Source organism: Tamandua tetradactyla, chromosome 8 (genome assembly GCF_023851605.1).
Source record: "Tamandua tetradactyla isolate mTamTet1 chromosome 8, mTamTet1.pri, whole genome shotgun sequence".
NCBI lineage: Eukaryota > Metazoa > Chordata > Mammalia > Pilosa > Myrmecophagidae > Tamandua > Tamandua tetradactyla.
In genome coordinates this window covers 96,066,354-96,092,070 of record NC_135334.1, presented here as the reverse complement: position 1 = coordinate 96,092,070, position 25,717 = coordinate 96,066,354, and the positions used below count along the sequence as shown (strand labels likewise).

Sequence of the window (25,717 nt, the reverse complement as noted above, 5' to 3'; positions counted from 1 at the left end):
TCCTGGGTACAGTGCTTCAGTGTTCTAATACAAAGCATCAGGGGATTGCAAGAGCCCCATTTTTATCTCCCTAGCCATGCGAGGCTATCAAAAGGGCTACTCAAGTCTTGTAACTGCTTCCTCTAAATTGGCAAATGCCTTTAGGTAGAAAAAGGCCCCAAATGTTAGTCTCATTTTTTTGGATTTCCGTCTTTTTGAATCTTAGCTTGAGAATATGCTAATCTTTGATCTCTCTAATGCCTTCTAACAGGCTATAGACTATATTTTTCCCCCCAAGCTTTTTTTTTTCCACATGGGCAGGCACCAGGAATCAAACCCGGGTCCTCTGGCATGGCAGGTGAGAACTCTGCCTGTTGAACCACTGTGGCCTGCCCTCCCCCTAAGCTTTTGTAGTTTTATTCAGTAAAAGGGCTGTTTCAATTTATATAGTGTACTGTTACAGGAGGCAAATTCTCCAAATCGCATTATTCTTTCCTTTCTAAGGCTGTTTTTCTGTAACACTCTCCTCCCAATCTCTATTAACTAACTACTTCTTACTTGTTATGTCTCAGTTTAAATATTACTTTCTCTAGGCAGTCTTCCCTAATCCCACAGAGTAGATTATAATACATCCATTAAATGTCTCTGCATTCCCTGTAATAACACTCCCCATACTCATAATGCTTTTGTTCAATGTCTGTAGACCTAATAAACCCTTAAGGGCAGTCTCTCCACATCTGCGACCACCTCCATATCCTCAACACCTAAGCGCAATGCCTAGGAATTCTATCTAAATAGGGAAAACTGTGAAAATTTACTGAGGTGTGAAATTGCCTGGTATGTTCAGAGACTCTCAGCTTTTAATAGTAGCAAACTATAGGAAAGCAATAATGATTTGTTAATTGAATGAAAAAAATAAACGAGTTACAAAGTAATATAGTATGTTCAACTCCTACCAACCTTTGCAAAAAGGAAATCATGATGCCTTTTCTTCTCTTGTAACTTCCTATTTTTCTTGCAGAACTGAGATTAGATGTCAACTACTTAGAGACATCAGAACAATTACTTACTCCTCACTAAAATAATGCATTTCTTTAATGCATTATTTTCTGAAAAGAAATCATATTTAAAGTGAAACCTTAAAGATGAGTAGGATTATCGAGGAAGAGGAAGAGTCTGCCAGATCAAGGTATCTTTTATATGTCCCCTACTGTTAAATTTTATTACAGAATGCTATATTACAATTATCTATTTATATATTGGTCTCTTCTACAAAACGAAGTTCTTTGGGACTAGGGAGTACATTTTATTCTTTGCTGCATTCATGGTGCTTAGCAAAAATAAGACAGAAAACTAATAAAACCCCACTTCTGTCGGTGGGTAATCAAGCTCTACCAAATACTACATGTCTTTATAAGCCTTCAGAAGAGATAAAACACTGAGAGAAGCTCCTTAGTGGACAGGAAAAAAGGGGCAGGGTGGAAGGAGAAGATGTTATCTACCTTACATTCCACAAGTGAACAGGATTTTTTTTTCTCTTCTGAAAAGTAAAGTGAGTTCAGCTTTGACTTCACCTTGAGCCCCTCTATAAAGTATCCAACATCTGGGGTAGGAACTAAAAATCTGATGGTTGTTCATTTTTAATTTTCACTTAGAAGTTGTAATTTCAAGTGTTCGCCTGATATAAACTCGACACTATCAGGAGAGACAATGACTTGGCGTTTCTGGGACTGCTGGATTCGGGCTGACCTACCCTATATCTGTAGGTTTGGAGAAAAAAAATCAGAATGAATACTATGAAAAAAAATCAGCTCTTGTTGACAGCCAGGACTTCACTTGTTTAAGAAAAACGGGTATTCTGTAATAGTTCCAATTGCCATAGTGATCTAAAAATTACAAACGTGACTTTCTGCAAAACCATTGACAGAAAGGATGTTTTTGCTGTGAGAGTAGCTAATTTGCATAAATGGAGCATTTTGAAAGATCTTGCTTCTTTAACACATAATATATTCAAGTATAAGTTTAGAGGTTTCATTGTACATCTTTGTCTGTAAAGAAACTTGTCTTTGAGGTGGTACTTAAGCCCAAATCAGTTAGGCCCTCTGATCCTGACAGAATGAGTAAATCATGTTCTTTATTGAAATCTTATAATCCTAAATCTCTATAAACAAACAGATACATTAAAACATACCAAAACAAATAAATCCCAAACAACCCTTTAAGACCTGTAGAACTCATACTCTGAGTCTTAGGTGTCACACAGGTACCCAAAGTTCCAAGGAAATACCAGGTTATACATACACAGCACAGCATCTCAAAATTTAGAAATAACAACTACAGCTCCTGACAAAATGTGACCGCTATAAGAGCTTACAATCTAGGACCCAATTTTCTTACAAGTATTTTCTAAAAGAGACCATACAATATTTTCTCTTTTGTTTATGGCTTATTTTGCATCACGTAATGTCCCCCAGGTTCATTCAACACATCCCATGCCTTGCAACTTCATCTCTTTCTGTAGCCGCATAATATTCATTCATATGTACACCCCACAGTTTGCTGTTCTTCTCAGTGTATCCTTCAACCACCTCCATCCATTGGGCATCAAGTATAATGTCCAAAGTCAACAATTCATGTCTCACATTAATTTAGTTGTACAATTATCTACACTTTCAATTTTAGACAATTTTCATTGCTCCCAAGAGAAAGGTAACCAATAACACACCTTCACCAAACAGAAAATCCAAACCTGCCCTTAACTCTTGTCCTTCCCCCCCATTATTTATCCCTGGTATTGCTGTGGTACTTTTGATGTCTTCCTGCTAAACATAAACCATAGGATGTAATAGTAGTTTTCCCCTTCTACGCCTCTGTTATTTATTCTTTGAACATTTTTCATACCTTAGAAGTAATTCATGCAAGAACTTATTTATACTTGTAGTGTTACTTGGTGGGACGCATGTCTCTATACAACCTCTTTCAATCATGTTCACTTCAATATGGCAATATTACTTATAGAACCACTAATGAACTGCCTTACTTCTATCCATTCCCTTACATTTAAGTTCAACCTCATTAGCTAGCTGTTCACCCATGTATTAGGGTTCTCTAGAGAAACTGAACCAACAGGAAATATTCATAAATATAAAGTTTATAAAAGTGTCTCACATAACCATGGGAACATAGAGACCAAAATCTGCAGGCCAGGCTGTGAAGCTGACGACTCCAATGGAGGGTCTGGACGAACTCCACAGGAGAGGCTCCTCGGCCAAAGTAGGAAAGAGAGCCTGTCTCTTTTGAATCCTCCTTAAAAGGCTTCCAGTGATTAGATTAAGCATCACTCATTAAAGAAGACATTGCCCTTGGCTGATTACAAATGGAATCAGCTGTGGATGTAGCTGACATGATCATGACTTAATTCTATGAAATGTCCTCATAGCAAAAGACAGGCCAGCACTTGCCCAACCAGACAGGTGCCACTACTTGGCCAAACTGACACATGAACTTGACCATGACAACCCATCTCTAGCTTCTGTGTGTCTCTAGGTCCCCTATATTCTATATTATAGGCCTCTGAGTTTACCTTTACTAAGGTCATAAAAGTGAAATCATACTGTATCTATCCTTTTTTGTATGGCTTATTTCACTCAACATTATGTCCTCAAGGTTCATCCATGTGGTCATATGCTTCAGGATCTCATTTTGTCATACTGCTGTATAATATTCCATCGTATGTCTATACTACATTTTGTTTATCCACTCATCTGTTAAATTGTTTTCATCTTTTGGCAATTGTGAATAATGCTGCTATGAACATTAGTGTGCAATTTTCTGTTTGTGTCACTGCTTTCAGCTCTTCTGGGTATATACCGAGTAGTGGTATTGATTGGTCATAGGGTAACTTGGTATGTAGTTTCCTAAGGAACTGTCAAACTGTCTTCCATTGCGGCTGTACCATTATACATTTCTACCAGCAGTGTATAAGTTCCAATTTCTCCATATCCTCTCCAACATTTGTAATTTCCTGTTTAATAGCAACCATCTTTTATAGGTGTGAGGTAGTTTCTCATTGTAGTCTTGATCAGTATTTCCCTTACAGCTAATGAAAAGGAGCATCTCTTCATGTGCTTTTTTTTTTTTTGGCATGGGTAGGCTCTTTGTGTGCTTTTTAGCCACAGCCATCCGTATTTGCTCTTCAGAAAAATGCTTATTCATATCTTGAGACAATTCTGTAATTGGGTTGTTTGCTCTTTTATTGTTGAGTTGTATGATTTCTTTATGTATACAGGATATCAAACTTTTATCCAATACATGATTCCCAAATATTTTCTTCCACTGAGTTAGCGGTTTCTTCATCTTTCTGACAAAGTTTTTTGAGACACAGACACATTTGATTTTGAGGAGTTCCCACTGACCTATTTTTTCTTTTGTTGCTTGTGCTTTGGGTGTAAAGTTAAGAAGCTACCTTTTATTACTAGGTCTTGAAGTTGTTTCTGTATATTTTCTTCTAGGAATTTTATGGTACTGGCTCTTACATTTAGGTCTTTGATCCACTTTGCATTAATTTTTTTTTGAGTTAATTTTTATATAGGATGTCAGGTGAGGGTCCTCTTTCATTCTTCTGGCCATTGACATCCAGTTCTCCCATGCCCATTTACTGAAAACACTGTTCTGTCCCAGTTCAGTGGATCTGAGGGCTTGTTGACGATCAGTTGACCACAGATTTGGTGGTGTATTTCTGCATTCCTCATTCTATTCCATTGGTCAATACTTCTATCTTTGTGCCAGTACCATGCAGTTTTGATCTCTGTGGCTTTATAAGAAGTTTTGAAATCAGGAGGTGTTAACCCTCCCACTACATTCTTCTTTTTTAGGGTTTTTTTTTTTTTTTTTTTTTTTAGCTATTTGGGGTTTCTTTTCTTTCCAAATGATCTTGATAACTAGTAGCTTTGCCAAGTCTTCAAAGTAGGTATTGTAATTTTGATTGGTATTGCACTGAATCTGTAGATCAATCTGGGTAGAACTGATATCTTAAGTACATTTAATCTTCTATCCACGAGCAGGGACTGTCTTTCTACCTATTTAGACGTTCTTTAATTTCTTTTAGCAATGTTTTGTAGCTTTCTGTGTACAGATCCTTTACATCCCTGGTTAAGTTTATTCCTAGATACCTGATTGTTTTAATTGCTATTCTGAATGGAATTTTTTCTTTAATTGTCTCCTCAGTTAGGTCAATGCTGGTATATAGAAACATTACTGATTTCTGCACATTAATCTTCTATCCCACAACTTTGTTGAATTTATTGGCTCAAGAAGCTCTGCTGTAGAATTGTATCATGCCGTCTGCAAAGAATGAAAGTTTCACTTCTTCCTTTCTGATATGGATGCTCTTTATTTCTTTTTCCTGCCTGATTGCTCTTGCTAGAACTTCTAGTACAATGCTAGATAATAGAGGGCATCCTTGTCTCATTCCCAATCTTAGGAGGAAAGCTTTCAGGCTCTCACCATTACGACGTTGGCTATGGGTTTTTCATAATATGCCCTTTATTATATACTGAGGAAGATTCCTACCTTTTGAGGTGCTTTTATCAAAAAAGGATGCTGATTGTTGTCAAATGCTTTTTCAGCATCAATCAAGATTATCATGATTTTTCCTTTTTGATTTGTTAATGTGCTGTATTACATCGACTGATTTTCTTTTGTTGAACCACCCTTACATTCCTGGTATAAACCCTGCTTGGACATGGTGTATGATTCTTTCAATGTGTCATTGGATTTGATTTGTTAGTATTTTGCTGAGAATCTCTGCATCTATGTTCATTAAGGAGGTTGGACTGTAGTTTTCCTTTCCTTATGGCATCTTTACCTGGTTTTGGTATTAGAGTAATGTTAGCTTCATAAAATGAGTTAGGTAGTAGTACTTTTCCCTCAAATTTTTAGAAGAGTTTGAGCAGGATTGGTGTTAGTTCTTTTGGGGATGTCTGATAAAATTCCTGTGTCATACTTATTTTATCTATTCTGCTCAGAATCCACTTTTTTTTTCTTTGTATACTGTATGGCGGGGGTCACATTTTATTCTTTTTCCATGTGAGTATCCTCTTATTGCAACACCATTTGTTGAATTTTTGTTTGTTTGGGAAGTGCTTTGGCCAGGAATTGAACCCAGGTCTCTTGCAAGGCAGGCGAGAATTCTACCACTGAACTACCCTCACCCTCCCTTCATAATCTACTTTTGCTGAACTATTTAGAAAGTAAATGTCAGAAATTATGTAATTTCTCTTCTACATACCTCAATTTGTATCTCTATATGGATGATCTCTTATATAACTATATTGCCTTTATCACACATAACTGAATTCTCAATAATTCTTTGGTATTATGTGAGTCCACAGAGTGAATTTTAATATCTGTCTTCTTTATAGCACTGTTTTGGCTTATTATTATATTCTTAGTGCTGCTCTTAGCATATTACTACTACTCAAATAAAACAATATCCTAGGAATAAATGAAGAGATTTAAGTATTCTCACTGCTGGCCTAATCCAATTCCAAAGACTCAAATTTCAGAAGAGTAAAATAAATGCTCAGGACCATACGTTAGAGCACATGGTCATTCACACTAGGAGAAATCTAAAACTGACTGCAGAGATAGAATCATATAATTAGAAACACTCTCCCTCCTAAGACATAAAATTTACTTAATGAAGCCTATTAAAATATATACCAGATGTCCCACCAAAATCTATTCTGCAAGTTCGAGACAACTCTTAGTATTTCTACCCAGCACAGATGTGTTTTAATAATTAGTTTCTTTAGCTGATTAGCTTTGCAAGGTCAAAATTAGGTCAGTTTACACCCCAAAGTACTAAGAACTGATTTAACATGAAGAATGAGTCTAGAAACAGCAGGTTTCTGCTGTCAGAAATGTTTAAAAAGCCTTGGAAGAGGATTTAAAGACCACAATTGAAAAGAAAATGGCTTTTATTGATGTCTATTTCTTAAGACATTACAAGAATTTAAAGCTTAATTAAAAAATAAAGTGAAAGAAAGAGTACCATGACTAAGGAGACAGTAACATTTGAATTGTAAACATATTCAAGTTTCTCTTACTAGCATATGCATTAACCTCCAAAAACTATCTCCTCCCTCTGAGTTGCTACTAAGATTGCCAAGGCAGTGGTCTCTGTTACTATAGCAAACTGCAAACTCAGCGTTGTTTTATTTCAGTGGTCTTTTGGGAAGTTGGCAGGAAAGAGAGGCCTGATCTTATACTCACGACACTGTAAACAAAGTGAAGTGGTACCAGCCCTGACCCATCTCAGCTCCTGATTATAGCAAAGAGATCAGCCCCTCACTCTAGCTGCCTGACAGGAAAATGCATGCCCTTCTATGGAAAAGTATTTCACTGTGGTTAATAACACTCTTATGCAATGTCTAAAATAAAATAATGAAATACGAAGAGAAACAGGAAAATATAACCCATAATCCAAAGAAAAAAAGCAACAGAAACAGAACCATAAATGATTCAGGGACTCAAACAGACCTTAAAAGAACAATTATAAATATTAAGGAATTTAGATAAAACATTGGGCAAATTGGTTTAAAGGATAAAAAATGAAAATTCTTACATTAGAAATTCTAGAACTAAAAAACTCAGTAACTGAAATGAAATTATTTGGACTACCTTTTATCAGTATAAAGAACATAGATGAAGAAAGGATCCCTGAACTAAAAAGTAAATAGAAATTATCCAAAAATGAACTAATTAAATGGTTACCATATTTTTTAGCCTTTTTCTGTCAATCTTTTTATCTTTAGAAATTGAATAGAGTCTCTCATTTAAAATAAAATCTTTTTTTGGAGAGGGGAAAAGGTTTTTGTCCTCCCCACGAATCTTGGCTGTAAAAATTAACCATCAACTATAACTTCTCCAGAACTGTGCTTCCAGTTCCAGGCCACCCTGAATAGCACCTGTTTCCTCTCACTCAAGTGTGCTCTCTTCAGGGAAGGGAACATGTTTTATTTATTTTTTTCAGTGCCCATAGATTCTAAACAAGAACGAGGTACAGTATTTAATATTTGCGTAATGAACTGAAACAGATTTATATAGTTTGATGACATCCAAAATAAAGACTTTAAGAGGATAAGCAAAAATACAAGTAAATCTTCTGTTTCCATTTCAACCCATTAGCTCATCTAATGAGGAAAATGCCTAGGAAAAATAAATCTTCTAATAAAGTTTAAAGAGTTATTAAGAAAAGTTTATACAAACCAAAAATTGTTATACCAGTCATTTTCCCAATGCATACAAATAGAAAGGCAGAAAACAGAATATGCTGAAATTAAAATATGAAATGACTACTTTAAGGGAAGACGAATATCAATTAAAATTTTTTTACCTGTTTGATAAGCACATGATATATGTGTGCATGCAATCTGATAAAAACATTTTATTTTCATTTTTAAGGTAAATAATTTGTTATATAAAATGTATTATTAAAAGCAATTTCATGTAAACCTAGCATTATGCAAGAAGATGCTAGTTGACAATACTGAATATTTCTATAGCCCTCTGATCCTGGAACATAGCAATGGTGAAAGAAATCCCATACCCTTTTTGTTCCAGGAGAATGCTTACTGAAAAGAAATACCTCTTCCCATATGACTTAGAGAATACTTATGGATAACTCATGATAAGGCCAGACACAAACCATGTAAATTCCCCTTCTCTGCCTCACAGATGAGCTGAACTGTTTGTCCCCACTGATCAATGGGAACAAAAAACTTATTAACCCAACTTGGTTAAGTTTCTCTCCTTTCCCCTGAACCCTGAACTCTGACCCTCAGTCCCTCATGAAAACAGGCTGGCCTCAGGATAAAATATTCTCTGATCTTCTAGATCACACCACCCTTTCATCCTATTTCCCCATACTTGGTTCTTTCCAATCTTGTTTACTACCCTTTTGCCTAACCCTTGAGAAACTTGCAGATTTCACAGTTGGATAGTTTTTCCTATGGCAATAACCTCACTCCTCCTTTGCAACAGTTCCTTTCCAATAAAGTCTCTTTTTATGAAGTCTGCATTTATTTTATATTTGACATAATTTTAAACCTGTAGGAAGTTATCAACAGATGTCAACATAAATACTGCTGAAACAGAGTAAGAGAACATTATGCAATTATACACTGAGACTAAAAATGAACTAAAACTCAGAAGACAAAACATATTAATTCTAAATTTTATAGCCTTATACCACTTGCCTTTAAATATCTATAAACTTTCCATAAAAAATAACAGACTTTATTACTCATTTACTCCAAGATTTTTAGGCTGATATAATAGAATACTAGTTACTGACTAAACCTTCACACTCCATCATTAAAATAAGGGTAATTTTATCCAAACTGTCAATAAAATCATAAAATAGCATTAAAAATGCCCAGAAAATTGCTATTGTATATGTATCTTACTGGTATTCAAAGGAAAATGATCCTTTAACCACTAGAGGCAATCAAGACTGCAAGCATTTACAAATAAATATCTCATCATGTTTAAAGTTTGTAAATGCAGAACATTAAATACAAAATGTTATCAAATTTCTTGTGTGTGTGTGTGTGTGTGTGTGTGTGTATGTATAGTTGCAAGGTTCTAACAATCTTTAAAAAGCCATCTAAAAAAACACCATTACAGGATACATGCCACTGAAATTAAATGCAAAGGGGTGTTCTTAGCATCTGATTACTTCAAAAGTTCAATTTACCCTAATTTTTAAATTAGGCCACAGATTTAGGCTCTTATTAAGAAATAAATAGTTATGTATAAATTTAAAATGGGCTTAAGCAGTCAGAAAAATTGTCCATTTTACTTTTTAGCTATACATTCAAGTTTCAAGCATAAGAGAAAAAGCATTTTGATATAATTGAAGGTCTGTACTTAGAGTGCAGAGAAGAGTATCTGGTTTTGCACTGCTATCTAAAAATCCAAGCATCTTTCTCACCAAAATTACTTTCTCTATCCCTGTACCAGGCATTGCTTTTTCTTTTTCAATATCTTCATGAATTCTTCTGATTATATAAAGGTAAAAAAAAAAAATTCCAACTAGACATTCAACCTCTCTAATACCTTTATTATGGATTATTCCCAAGTAAGCAGGGCAGCTGATCTATCTATTCAAAAGGAGCCTTGGAGTCTAGGTTTAAGGAGCCACTTGCATAACAGCATCAGACTATTGATAGGAGAGGAGCAGAAGGAGCTGGTAAAGAACAAAAGACAGTTGGAGTAGAAATGGGTGGTGAATTAGAACTTGCAAATAATGAAAACCTATTAAAAGTATCAGGCCAAGACATGAAAGGACAAATACTGTATGATTACACTTAAAAGAAATATCTAGAATAGGCAAATGCATGGAGACAGGAAGTAGACTAGAGATAGACCAGGGACTGGGGTGAGGAGGAAATGGGGAGTTGTAACTGTTCAGTGGGTACAGAGTTTGTTTGGAGAGACAAAAAAATTTTGAAAATAGTGTTGATGACTGCACAATATTGCACCACTGTGAATATAAACAATGTCACTGAATAGTACCATTAAAAATATTTAAAATAGCAAACTTTGCTCCAAAATCGTAATCATGTCAGACTTAGAATGAGTATGTTGGGTAGGAAAGGAGGGTTCCAAGAAATGTAGATGCTTAACAATAAGATACTCTGAAAAAGGATGAAGAAAATGTTTCAAAGACTTCATTTCTACTGCTACAAATTGATGGGATATATGACTTATTCATCATATAAATCTGTCCTGTCTCAGAGGAAAAGACCATTTTGATTTCATACATCTTCTAGCTCACTCCCTCCCAACAACTACTAGAGGACTGGCCAAAAATAAATTTTATAAGTCTGTTTCAAATGCAACAGTTAGCCTGGTTCCTTCCATACTTTAATAATTTGTGCAATTCCACAAAAGTTTTCTGGGAGAGGAAAGAAGAAGGGTATTTTATTTCACAAGTAAACATTATAGTGATTTATTTTTTTCTTAACTTGTAAAACGGAAATATATTATTACCCACTTTAAATAACTATTGTTAGGACTACATGAAATAATGCTTATAAAGACTACAACTTGCCTGACATGCAAGTGTTCAATGACTGTGAGTTATTAATATAACAGGAAAGACAATTTATATTAAAGGCATTCACCAAAATAATCTCAGAAAGATTAACATTTGATGCTAAGTGCTAAAATTTGTATCTTTAGTATGTAGTATATATTTAATAAATAAAGCCTGAAACAACAGATGCTTTTGGAGGTGAGTTACAGAAATAGGTTACTCAGCAGTGACCAGATGTGCACAAAACTACTCCAACCTCCTATCACCTTCCTCTTAAACCCTAGGCTTGCCTCTGTAAAAAAAAAAAGAGAACTTTTATATTAAAATCATTTAGACAATAAAAACGTAAATCTAAAAGGTACCTTACAGATGTAAGATGTAAAAGTTTATTTTTGACTCATTTTTCTTATGGAAATCTGATTATCTAGGACAAATGCAGCAAGTACTTATTTGAGCTATATTATTCTTTAATACCAAATTTTGACTATAGTCTTTGGTTTAGACAGACCTTACCGTGTTTTTTTTTCTTTGTGTTTGCTATTTTACTCTGTAGATAAACAGAATAAAACTTAAGATCAAACGATAAAGATAGTTTCTTGTAATACAAAGCTTATTGCACTCTACTCCATATAACAGTAAGTAGAAAACAATTCTATATGTTTTATGAAACTCTGTAGCATAGAACTACTGTAACTAAACCTACTTTCCAAGACTGACAGCTATGACCCAAGATCAGCGAAACAGATGTACCAAATGAAGATTTGGAAGGAGGAATTGACCAACACAGTGGGCCAGAAGTAGCAGGGTACACAACGCTTGTTGGTGCTCGTGGCAACTTTGAAGCAGACCAGTTCAAAGGTGTGGTTCCAAAAGTTGTCTGTTTCCTATCCTCTCCCCATGTCACTGGAAATTATCTTTTTCTCTTTAATAAATCCCTTTCTGCTTGGCTAGTTATCCAGAAAATAAAGACCATTTCACTGAAAGCCAATAAACTTATCTATCTATATAAAGTTCAAAAATACGTACAACTAAAAACAGACAAGCACAGTTTTTCAGGTCTTCATTAGAGTTTTGCATCTGCTCTACTCTGATTTATTTGAAGATCACTGAAAGCAGATTTGAAATAATTGTTCTAAGTAATCCCTTAGACACCGATCAATTTTTGTTAATCAAGATGGTCCTTTTGAATTACTCAAAGATTAGTAACATCAAAACACAAGGTAAGTCTGGGAGTTAAAGGCATAAGACAGTAATTTCAACTGGTCAAATAATTCCAATTACTAAAAAGCAGAACTAAAAAATTTGGGGGAAATGAATGAGGAGAACAAAATTTTGTTTTTCATCAGACAAATAGATGAATACAACAGGTGCTCCAAAACCATAAATCAGGAATCTAGATATCTAACTTGTAAAAATTATACAAGCAACTTCACCTAAAAGAATTCCTCAAAACATAAAAGCATATTGTCAAACTTATTTGGACATAAAATTACTGGATCAAAATGAACTGAAACAATTTTAAAGAAGCTATGAAGTCTGTGGTGTGTCAACCTGAACAAAATATTTTAAAGATTCATGTTGAAAAGTCAAATTTAACATGATTATAATCTGCTTTATACAAAGTCTCCGATAATAAAATTTTGATAATAAATTAACTCTTGAAAATATCAGTATTTTAAAAACTGATTAATTTTTAAATATCAAAATCATTTATTTAAATTATCAAAAACTACCATGTACATAAGTTCATAATGAACAAAGGCCCACCTATTATTAACAAAGGCCCACCTATTATTAGCATTTGAAGCCTCTGATAAAGGTAAAATTTAACATAAATATTAGAAATTCTCTGAAGAACTACTTTTTTTTTTTTTCCATGGACAGGCACCAGGAATCAAACCCAGGTCTCCAGCATGGCAGGTGAGAATTCTGCCACTGAACCACCATCGCACTGTTGGAAACAAACTATTTTTAAATAATCTTACATTTCTGGCTATATTGTAATTGATTACACATTAACCTATTTAACAAGTCTTTAAGATAAAAAGAATTATTTCCATTTTATTTAAAGCATAATTGAACAGTCTTGGGTACAGATTACTTAGATAACTTGAAAAACAAACTTGTAAATGGAAGAACCAAATTTGAATCCAAAACTGCCTAATTTTTCTATAGCTCTTCTATATGCTTTTTATTATATCAGGTTGACTGTTTAAAAAAAGGTAATCACTATCAGTGTCTTATTTGTCATACATGATTAAAAAATATTCTACCAAATAAACATTTCTTATTTCCATCTAAATTAAGTGGTAAGAGTTATTGGGAGAGGCAAGACATGAACTTTTGTCTTTGAAGTAAAAGTTGAGTGCTCTCAATGAATTATATATCCAGTATTAATGGAGAATCTGTAGAGAAAAATTTTTATGTAAACATGGTTCTCTATTATTTTCTCTACTGAACTAAGCTAACTTTTTTGAGGTCTACTGACTTATTAAAATAAATCTGTTCAATGATCTAGTAAAGGCAAAGATGGGACTGTCAAAGACAATAGTCTTTTTCATTTATCACAAGCCTGGTAATTAATGCATTAGCCTGCCAATCAGCTGCACTGCTAGTGAAATTATAAAAGTAGAATGAACTAGCTTACCGTGCATATGGATGTCTTTGTGATTTTCAGGATAAAATCTGAAGAAAACTCCAAATCTGAGATAGATGTCGTATGGCAATCTATGTGCTATCCATTAAAAAGAGAGGGAGAGAGGAGTTTAGTAAAAATACTGGGGAAAAAAACATTACTTTTTTTTAATGCAAGCCATGGTTTCATAAACCTTAATCATTCAAATACCATTTTGGTGAGTATTTCCAAATATGAAGACCACTAGCATTATCATTTACTTTTCTTTTAAATCACATTAGTATTTTCTTACTTAGACTTGTCATAAGCAATAGCACATATCAAAATCATGGCTCTGATGCTCTATCAAAATTTTCTAACACACTAAAAGACATAACTACATGAATTCAAATAAAGAATGCTTTTCTGTGTTCCACCTGATATCATTTTGTATACCACTGTAGTACACCCACAAAAACTTAGGGGAACATCTATAAATTATGTGTGAGAACAGTCAATATTTTAATAAGAAAAGTCTACTTGAAAACATATGCTAATGAAAAGGACAAATCAACTTCTTTTAAAATTCATTTTTACAACTGCATCTGAAGATAAACTTGTTAGATAATTAGGAAAGACCACAATTAGGAAAGAACAAACAATAAAAACTAAGTATAAAGGTTCAACTAAGGAAAAAAAATGGCCAAATACTTCTTATTCTGCCCTGGTTCAAATCCTTCTCACTTTCACTCTGCAGAGTGGATGGAATTATCTTTCAGCTACAGGAGCCTGGTCAGAAGTGAGCTGTAAAAACTGGCATTAGTTGATTTGCCATGAATGGATTATAATCCAGTGAGTACAATTCACACACCAACATATGACTATAAACCTGAGACACTACACTATTTGAAATCGTTTGAGAAAAATTTTTTAAAGTTACAAGTAGTGTTCTTTTATTTGTAGGAGGATTGGGGAGCACAGAACAAGCTATATTTACTTAAAAAAATAATTAACATTATTTTAAAAAAGGTATAACTTTTTAAAACAACTTTGTTTTTCAGTCCAAAATTTTCTATTAGAACTATTTATTCCTGGCAGTTTTTGGTATTGCTAGATCATTAGAGAGAGAAATTATTCCTTGCTCTGAATCTCCAGCTTTCTCTTCAACCTCAAGGCTTAACCAGCTCTAACTGTCCTTTCATAATCTGAGCCTGAGCCAGAGTCCAAATAAATCCCTAACACTCAATACCAGTGTGCCAGAGCACTGAGTGGTCCTATATGCTTCAAGCTGGCTATATTTTTTTCCTTAAAAGCTGAATGCAATTTTAATTAGTATGCTTTTTGTTTAGAAACACTATATTTCCATTCTATGCTAATTTTTAAACACTTCAGCCATTTTTAAGAAAATTAATAAGCATTTACTGAATATCTACTTTGTGCAGAGAACAATAATGATGTTATGGAAGTAATAATGGGACTAAAAAGAGCAGACATTATCCTAAATCTAGGAAGGAACTATATTTGATTGTCTAGCTGAAACAGATGAATTATAACACTACTTTTCACTGCAAAGTTAATACACATAAATTCAACACAGCAAAATTCACAATAAAACTAGAGAATAACATGGTTAGAGTAAGATAATAAAACAAAAGGAATTAGCGGAGAAAATCTGAACATAGTAGGCCTTTAGCTTGGTGAGCAGAATTACTCTAATTATAATTACTTAATCTGAAAAGGCTGGAAGCAATTTGAATGAAAGAAGTTAATCTGCGTGTAATATATGGTATGAATGATCTGACTGTAAATGAGAGGCTAATAAAGCCAGGGGAGTGGTGATGAAGCAGAAATGGCAACAGAGGAGGACTTTTGCCTTAACTAAATCAAAGTAAATGATTCAACCTGTTTAGAGTCAGAGTTTAAGAATTATAAAAGTATAAGGAATTACAATAAAGAAAGAGAAGTGTTTGTAAAGGAGTAATATAGAAAAGTGGCATCATGACCTCAGGGTGTCTTAGACTGATTAAAATTGGAAGAGTATGTTTTTGAAGGCCCATATCTAAAAACAATGTATTAATTTCAAACACTGAAATTATAAATGAAAACTAAGGAAAAACTGGCAAAAAAAAAAAGGTAAAATATCTACCTTAATACCACAAGGGTCTGAAATTATAGTCTTTGAATCTATAACTTCCACAACAGCTTCTGGAATAACTGCTTTCTTCATGCAGGACATGTTGAAGCCATAGACGTCATCCCAAAAGGCAATTCTATCAGCGTGTTTATTCACATCACTCACTGCTACGAGGCTCATGGTGCAAATGTCAGGGTAGACTGTAACAAATAAAATGCCCAATATGTTAGCACTATCTCCTTTTACCACAGAACAATTAATATAGTTAAATAAAGGCTAAATACACTAGGATTTCTACACCTACTAGCAATGGGGGAGAAAAATTTCCCCCAAATTAATGAAGGTATAAATCAAGGAAACCAACCAAATTCTATCTTGGGGTGTCTTTAAAAAAAGTATCTATTGTGATGGTAGTAAAATAAGAACTCTAATTAGGGGTACCCATTATAGTAAGTAAAAGAACTAAAACAACAACAAAAACCCTGAAATGAAAGTATTTGTTAAATACTTATGCTGAGGTTAAAAAACATCCAGAATACTGTTTAAAAACATAGCAAGAGTAAAAAATCATATGACGGAATTCTACAGTTGTGTAGAATAGTGGTTTGCAATATGTGCTTCAACTTTTAAAAGGAGAGATTTTTATAAGCATCAAATAAATGCCATAAAAGCAGTTTTAATTTATAGACACTGAATAGACATGTCTCTACACTCAAAAAATTTGAATTCAGACAATTTGGATAAATAAATGGTCAAAGGGCTATGTAAGGGGAAATACAGAGTACCATGAGAGCTCACAATAAAAATAGCTAATTAAAACTGTTTAGAGCAGGGGAACGGGGATATTAGGTAAGACAAGAACCAAACTCAAGTATATTAGGTGCTGGGAGGGAAAGTATATTCCAAGCAGAAGGAACAGCGTGCATAAAGGGTCAAAATTAACAGATGGTGTGGCTCATATATACTCCAATTACAGAGAAACAGTGAGATATAAGCTTAGAGGGGTAAGCAGTGACCAAATACATATAGCAGGGTAAGCCACATCAATAATTTGGACTTAATTCTAAGAACAATGATAATACAAATGAAAATTTTTATATAAGGTAGTGATATGACCAAATTTCTAAAGACCACTAAGTGAGATATGGAGAATGAACAGGAGGATTCAAAACTGAAACAAATTAAGGGAGAGTTGTAATAATCTGGGTGATGTGAACTAGAGTAGCTGTGGGAATGGAAAGAAGATACATTCAAAGGATATTTAGGAGGTATAACAGATAGTACTTTGAGTCTGGCTGGTTGTGAAGGTGAGGAAGAGGGAAAAGTCAAGAATGGTAGATTTATCTTTAGCAAATGGCAGATTATGATAACCCTTATAATAGTGACTAAATAAGGGCAAATTCAAAATATCAGTTTAATATGAATATGAGTTTAATACTTATGGGGCAAACAAGTAAAAATTTCCAACAGGCAGCTAAATATCCAGGTTTGAAATTGAGAAAACATATTTAGATTGAAGCTATATCTCAAGGGACCATAGCATATAAAAGGTTTCCTAGGGGGAGCACATGAGCAACACCAGAATGTAAGGGATGCGCAGAAAAGGAGGCTGAGAAGCTAGGGCAACAGAGTAAAAAGAAAACCAAGAGTAAGTGTTATGAAGACAAGGAAACACAGGATTCAGGATTAAACTCTCTACTGATAAGTAAAAGTCTTTACGACAAAAAATTTTTACAAATAATACTGATTTTCTTTCCTTATTTTGACTAATAACAAAATTAACTTGCCCTTCTCATATCGCAGATTCAACATTTGGGGGATTCATGAATTAAAATATAAACCACATATTCCCAAATCAACAAACTGAGAGCAAGCATAAATGTGCTGAAAATAATTCTACGTAGCTAAGGTAGCTCAATACAAGATAAATAATTCCATGATTAACTGACCTTCAGACTTAAACAGTAGGAAAATTATCCTTTCCTTCCTTCAAACTTTTTCCAGCTACAGCCTTGGAACTTTTATTATCCAGTAACAGCAGCATGGCTGAAGTTCCACTAAACTGTCCTCCAAATTAGCCCATGAGATCTGCTGTCATTAAAATAACTGTTTCTAATATGAGCAGGGACTCAGGGAATTGAATGACAATATAAAGCACACGAATATACGTGTTGTGGGTATCCCAGAAGGAGAAGAGAAGGGAAAAGGAGGAGAAAAACTAATGGAGGAAATTATCACTGAAAATTTCCCAACTCTTATGAAAGACTTAAAATTACAGATCCAAGAAGTGCAGCGCACCCCAAAGAAAATAGATCCAAACAGACATACTCCAAGACATTTACTAATCAGAATATCAGAAGTCAAAGAGAAAGAGAGAATCTTGAAAGCAGCAAAAGAAAAGCAATCCATCACATACAAGGGAAGCCCAATAAGACTATGCGCAGATCTCTAAGCAGAAACCATGGAGGCAAGAAGACAGTGGGATGTATATTTAAATTATTAAAAGAGAAAAACTGCCAACCAAGAATTCTATATCCAGCAAAATTGTCCTTCAAAAATGAGGGAGAAATTAAAACATTTTCAGACAAAAAAATCACTGAGAGAATTTGTGACCAAGAGAATAGCTCTGCGAGAAATACTAAAGGGAGTACTACAGACAGATATGAAGACAGAAGAGAGAGGTGTGGAGAAGAGTGTAGAAAGGAAGACTATGAGTAAAGGTAAAAAGAAGGAAAATTAGAGATGACATATAAAATCCAGAAGGCAAAATAGTAGAAGAAATACTACCCATGCAGTAATAACACTGAATGTTAATGGATTAAACTCTCCAATGAAAAGACAAAGTCTGGCAAAATGGATTAAAAAACAGTACCAATCTATATGCTGTCTCTACTCAAAGGACATGAGGGCAAGGACACAAATGGACATTTACACACCAATGTTTATAGCAGCATTATTTACAATTACCAAGAGATGGAAACAATCAAAATGTCCAACAACAGACGAGTGGCTAAACAAACTGGCATTTACATAAGATGGAATATTATGCAGCTGTAAGACAGAATAAAGTTATGAAGTATGTAACAACATGAATGAACCTTAAGGACATTATGCTGAGTGTGATTACCCAGAAACAAGGACAAATACTGTATGGTCTCACTGATATGAACTGACATTAGTGAATAAACTTGGAATATTTCGTTGGTAACAGAGACCATCAGGAGATAGAAATAGGGTAAGATATTGTGTAATTGGAGCTGAAGGGATACAGATTGTACAACAGGACTGAATATAAAAACTCAGAAATGGACAGCACAATATTACCTAACTGTAATACAATTATGTTAAAACACTGAATGAAGTTGCATATGAGAATGATAGAGGAGGAGGGCTGGGGCATAAATGAAATCACAAAGAAAGATAGATGATAAAGACTGAGATGGTATAATCTAGGAATGCCTAGAGTGTATAATGATAGTGACTAAATGTACAAATTTAAAAAATATTTTTGCATGAAGAACAAAAGAATGTCATTACTGCAGTGTGCTGAAAGTAGATGGTAATTAATATTTTAAAATTTCAATTTATGTGTGAGACTAAAGCAAAAAATGTTGATTTTTGGTACAAATTTATACTTTGACTAGTACATCTCCTAATATAACTTATGTAGATAGTTGGTTGAACACCTTAAGTACATGGAACTTTGTATAGGACATGAGATTTTGTAGGTTTGTCCAGGTGATGCCCTGATCAATCCCAGAGTGATCTGAACAGTGAGTGGAAAAGTATTTGCAAAGTCCCCTTCGGGAAATGGTGAGAACGGGGGGAAACTCAACTTCCCCAAGTTGAATTCTTGATATTCTCACAAGTAGTGTGGACAACCAAAGCTATAGGCTGAGCCCCCAGTCTTGGGTTTTGTTCATATGAAACTTAACCCCACAAAGAATAGGTCAAGCCTACTTAAAATAGGCCTAAGAGTCACCCCCAAGAGAACCTCTTTTGTTGCTCAGATCTGGCCTCTCTCTCCAGCCAACACAGCAAGCAAACTCACCACCCTCCCCCTGTCTATGTGGGACATGACTCCTGGGGTGTGGATCCTCCTGGCAACGTGGGACAGAAATCCCAGAATGAGCTGAGATTCAGCATCAAGGGATTGAGAAAAACCCTAGAATGAGCTGAAACTGAGCATCAAGGGATTGAGAAAACCTTCTTGACCAAAAGGGGGAAGAGTGAAATGAGACAAAGTGGCAATGGCTGAGAGATTCCAAACAGAGTCAAGAGGTTATCCTGGAGGTTACTCTTATGCATTAAGTAGATATCCCCTTGTTAACCAAGATGTAATGGAGAGGCTAGAGGGAACTGCCTGAAAATGTAGAGCTGTGTTCCAGTAGCCATGCTCCTTGATGATGATTGTATAAGGACATAGCTTTCACAATGTGACTATGTGATTGTGAAAACCTTGTGCCTGATGCTCCTTTTATCTACCTTGTCAACAGATCAGTACAACATATGGAATAAAAATAAATAATAGGGGGAATAAATGTTAAAATAAATTTAGATTGAAATGCTACTGATCAATGAAAGGGAGGGGTAAGGGGTATGGTATGTAAATTTTTTTTTCTGTTTTTGTTTTATTTTTCTGTTGTCTTTTTATTTCTTTTTCTGAATTGATGCAAATGTTCTGGGAAATGATCACAATGATGAATATGAACTATGTGATGATATTGTGAATTGCTGAGTGTATGTGTTGGGAATGTTTGTGTTTCTTTCTTGTAATTTTTTTTTTAATTAATAAAAAATTTTAAAAAGGGCAGGCTGCCGTGGCTCAGCAGGCAGAGCTCTCACCTGCCATATGGAGGTCTGAAGTTTGATTCCTGGTGCCTCCTGCCCATATGCAAATAAAAAAAAGAGAGAGAAAAAAAAAAAAACTGTTTCTTCCAAATCTGATTGGTGAGAAAAAAACTATGCCACAAACAAGAAGTTTTCTGAGTCTTCCCTAATGACACATGTGGGGAAGGTGTACTAACTGCACCAGCTATTCCCCTGCTGTTCAAGCTGATGTACTTCTGCTCTCTTCTTCTTCCACAAACAGGTTAAGCCTCTTTGTTTAAATTTTCTGATGCATAAGAATTCCTCAAATTAACTGATTTGTTATTGAAAATGTTGATTCAGCAAGCATATCAGCTATAGGAAAGAAAGTTTATTTTCTTGAACTAAGGTGAAAAACACAAAAGAAACAAAATTCTGAAGCAAATGTAGATATTTGCATAACTTCTTGATAAATCCTTTAAATGGATTTGACAATCACAGACGTGTTCCCACGTTATGCCCTGTAATTTCATCCTTGAAGAATGGGATAAGCGTATAGGTCAAGGGTTAGCAAACAATTTTTATACAGTAAGTACTTTAGGCTTTGCAGGCCATATGATCTTTCTTGAAACCTACTCAATTCTGGTGTTGCAGCATGAAAGAAGCCATAGACAAAAGGCAAACAAATAAGTGTGGCTATGTGCCAATAAAACTTTATCTACCAAAACAGGCGGCAGGCCAGATACAGACACACTGATATAGATGAGGGAGAAATGAATGAGGGCATTATCAGGACCAGCACACTGTACTGCTTCAGGGTTTGTCATTCATACTGTAGTCTATGAGAACCGGATATCCTCTAGAGTTAAGCAGTGAACATTCAAGTTAAAACAGCTCATAAAATTATTCCATCTTAGAATATTATTTAAAACATTAGGGGAATTTTAAAAACACTATTAGTTTCTACATTGGGGTTATGGCCCATGAGTAAACTCTGGTCTGCTTCCTGTTTCATAGAGTATAAATGGAATACTTCCACACTCATTTGCTTACATATTGTCTATAGTTAACTTTGGTTACAAGAGCAGAGTTCAGAAGTTGGGACAGACACTATAGTATGGTCCACAGAGCAGAAACTATTTCCTATTTAGTCTTTTACAGGTCTTTAAAATTTTGCTGACCTCTGCTCTACATGAAACAATGTGATATATTAGTAATACTAATAAGAAAAAAGAATACTTTTTTCATAAGGAAAAACTACAACTTGAATTAAAAAAATAATTTGGGAACATGGCTATGAGAAACAAACTAAAGTGGAATATAATTTTACTTTTTCTAGGGTTGAGGTATATTTTTAACCTGATTATATTTCCCAAAGATATAGAAAAGCACGGTTTTTGTAATTTGCTATAACTTAGAAATGAAAAAAATTTTCTATCTTTAAGTTAGTAGTATCTATAAATATTCATAAAGGACTTATAAATCAGTGTTGTAAGTCAATCTTGTTCTATTTCTAGTTTTTCACAGCTGGCTGAAATTTTGGGTTACCTGCCAGAATCTTCACTAACTCTTTCCTTTCATATTCTGACATATTTGTCATTAGATTTTTGACAAATAGAAGCTACAATTGAATAATTATTCCTTCTTATAGGTGGAATTAACAAAGCACTGATTGGACAAAAGCACCCCTTAGCAGATCATTTATAAATTCATGGCTTTGACATCTGTGTCCTTCTCGATTCACTGCCCAGAATTCATTTGTAACCAGAACAATTCTCACGGTGAACAAAGATGGGAAATCCTTTGTCTCTCAGAAATACCTAAAAACTTGTAGATAAAAGGTAAGACATTGATGCATCCAGAAACAATTCCTGGCAATTTCAATGCATCACTAGTTGTATACGAATAACCAGAGACAAAAGGTTTAGAACAAAGGGAGATAAATGAAGTCCCCCTAACACACAATATATGGTTTTATCTTATAAGTATTAAGAAAAGATTCACCAATTATGGATCTGTGAACAATATAGGGAAAGATTTAAATGAAATAACTGTTTATAATAGCAAATGCTTGATATGCATAAAGGGAAATATACACCAAATCAGCAGATGTTTTGGGAGTTGACTAAGCTTAAATAATTAATTGCCAACTTATATAGTAATGGTATCTTAAAAAATTAAGTATATACTTATTTGGAAATTGGATACATTTTCCCATCATTAACTTATAAATAGTAAGTTCCCAGATAAGCCCACTAAAGCTTAAATAGTCTAAAATGTTGCTTAAATATATCTTGAAAATTTATTGAAAAAAAGTAGAAAATGATACTCTTTCAATAACCCTGAATAAAACTAAAATGTGAAAAAGCAAATTTGATTAAAAAATGAGAAAGTAGGCAGTGAAATAAGGAAATACTAAAGGAAACTTCTGGGCACTGTGAACTGGAAGTCAGTGGCTGATTATATTGAAATAATAATCTGTGTAAAGTATGTGAAGGCAGGGTTAATCCCATGATGCTTAAATTCATTCCAAAACTTTTATAAGATACAAATAAACCAGACACTAATCTCATATTAATTAGCTATGACTCAGGAGGGAACTAACATTTATTGACCAACTACTTTATGCCAAACATCTCATTTAACTTTTGAATGATTCTATAATGTGCGAAACAGACCTTTTGACCTCAGGCTAAACCTTGAGACAGTGACCTGGAACACTGGGTCACGTAGCTCTTGCTGAACACTGCAGGTAGCTCCTCTCTACAAGGAAGGTTTGAAGGGTAAAAAGGCTGGGGGCTAGAATGTGCTCTTCTTTGAAGAGATTTCACAGCTTAAAAGGTTTTGCATTTTCTTCTGTTTTATATATGGGCGTAATTGTAATTAATATTAAAGATTAACTTGATGTTACTTCCTCCTGCCTTCTGAAGTAACCACTAATAAATAGCTGGAGCAAAACTAGCAAAGGGCTCTTGGCTCTAGAAGTTCAAGAGTCCCCTGCTCCCATTTTCAGAAATCTGTGTCTGTTTTAATTCTTGCGTCGCCCTGTCAGCAATACTGTAAAGCTTAATTATAATATTTATTTTACAGATGAGGAAATGAAGCTCAGAAAGTTAAAGTAAACTGCCCAAATTACTCATCTTCATTAGCTAACTAATAACTAGCCAGCTGATGAAGCATATATTCAATTGAGGGTCTAACTGTGAAATCCATATGCTTTCTATCATGTCATGATGCCACACTTCATACTTTTTAAACGGAAGAAAGGGAAAGAGGAACACATTTTTTCTAAGGCAAATGGGCACTTGGAAGAGAATGAGGAAAAAAAAAAGGGCTTGAGCCATACTGACGAGAAATTAACAGAAATAGACCCACATGTATATGGTCAATGAATTTTCAACAAAGATATCAGTACCCATAATCATGACTGCTTGTTTTCTTTTTGCTTGAATATTTTTATTAAGCCTCTTAAGTTTAACTTTTCTGTATTATTTTGTTTTAGGTATATTAGAAAGTATGCAATATTGCATTTTCTTTTGTGATCCAATTTGAAATTCATTCTTTTAATAGATAACTTTAACCCATTTACATTTATTGATACAAGTTTTGTTCATTCTTTTTTCTGTGTCTGTAATTTTAAGTTTTTGCTCATTCTTTTTTCTGTGTCTGTAATTTTTCTTCTTTTTCCTAAGTAATTTATTACATGGTCTTTTTATAAAGTCGTTGTTTATTGAGGCATAATTTACATGCATTAAAATTCATCCTTAACTACTAACAATGATTCCAATAATAAAGTGGACAGGTGAATTTAAAAAATTCATCCTTTTTGGTGTCAAGTTCTATGTGTTTTGATAAATACAGTCATGTAATCGGTACCACTATCACGATATACATGGGGTCTATCACCACAAATGTCACCACCCAACTTTCATCAATAGTAGCATTTTAATGATACCTTTGTAGTGCTAAATGCACATATATTTTTATTATTTGATTTGTTGGCCTTTAATGATAATTCTCTAACTTCCTGCTATTAAAGATAAAGTAACTGAAATACAAATATCTCCTCCCTTTTACCTTTCCTTTCTGCTTTTTACCTTTTCTTTCTGATTTTTATGAGATGTATCAATTAATATCGCTAGGATATAAAGTATTTACATTCTATGTTTTCATCCTAAAACATGGATTTGTTTGTCTTGATTATAAATTATAATTATAAAAATACCCATTGCTCATGATCAAATATTTTCTTAGTTTTCTTCATCATCTCTTGGTTGGTTGAATGTAAAACAGTTCGATTCCCTGGACAAGTGATTAGTGCTTAATATTTCTTACCTAGAGGCATCAGTCCTTAGGAAACTCACTTTTATTAACTTCACAAAATTATTTTTATTGGTAGTAAAAGTGGTAAACAGGTGTTTAAAGTCCTGTGTAATTGTGTAGGAATAACAGGGAAGATTAATACCCACGTTTTATATTAAATACCTGCGTTTTATAAAGTCTTTACTCCATGCCATTATATAATGAGACATACATTTAACCTAACTTCATATAAAAATGATAGTGGCCACATAATGTATATATGGCTCTTCAATAATCATGCTCTCTTATAACGCAATCATTCTTTTCTAAAATTTTTATACTACAAAGTGCTTAGTAAATCTTCCCTTCAGAAAACTACAAAAGAAAATTTTGCTTTGTAAGAAAAGAATGAGCATCTAATGATTGGTGATATTCACCAAGGCACACTCAAATATAGAAACAGGTTAAATTACTTCATATTATTCTTTCTCTGACTTTTCCTTCTTTTATCTTGATTGTAAAAATTAGCAATTAAATGCTGACTTCTCTCAAATACGCCTCCAGATTATCTTAACACTATTATTCGCTACATAAAAATATGAAGTGCTAGACTCATGACCTCCACTTTATCCTTCTGACAATGGGGAAACGATTCTGCCACTGTTTCGTCATCATAGCCTCATTACTCACACTGCTTTAGGTTCTACATGATTTCTCTGAGAATTTGATTGAAATGTATTAAGATGCTGTCAGTCCTTCCGTAAGATCAAAGAAT

At 34.1% G+C, this 25,717-nt stretch overlaps 1 protein-coding gene across 2 annotated transcripts in view; it reads right to left on the bottom strand.

Annotated features, from left to right (window-relative positions):
- PRMT3 (protein arginine methyltransferase 3) overlaps positions 1-25,717 on the bottom strand; it is a 174,688-nt gene that overhangs the window by 28,604 nt on the left and 120,367 nt on the right. For both annotated transcript variants that reach the window (XM_077114223.1, XM_077114222.1), the window contains exons 12-13: positions 15,844-16,031; positions 13,731-13,817 (exon numbers count right to left, since the gene is read on the bottom strand). In XM_077114223.1, coding sequence (XP_076970338.1) covers positions 13,731-13,817; positions 15,844-16,031 — 275 coding nt within the window. The remainder of the gene's footprint in view (positions 1-13,730; positions 13,818-15,843; positions 16,032-25,717) is intronic.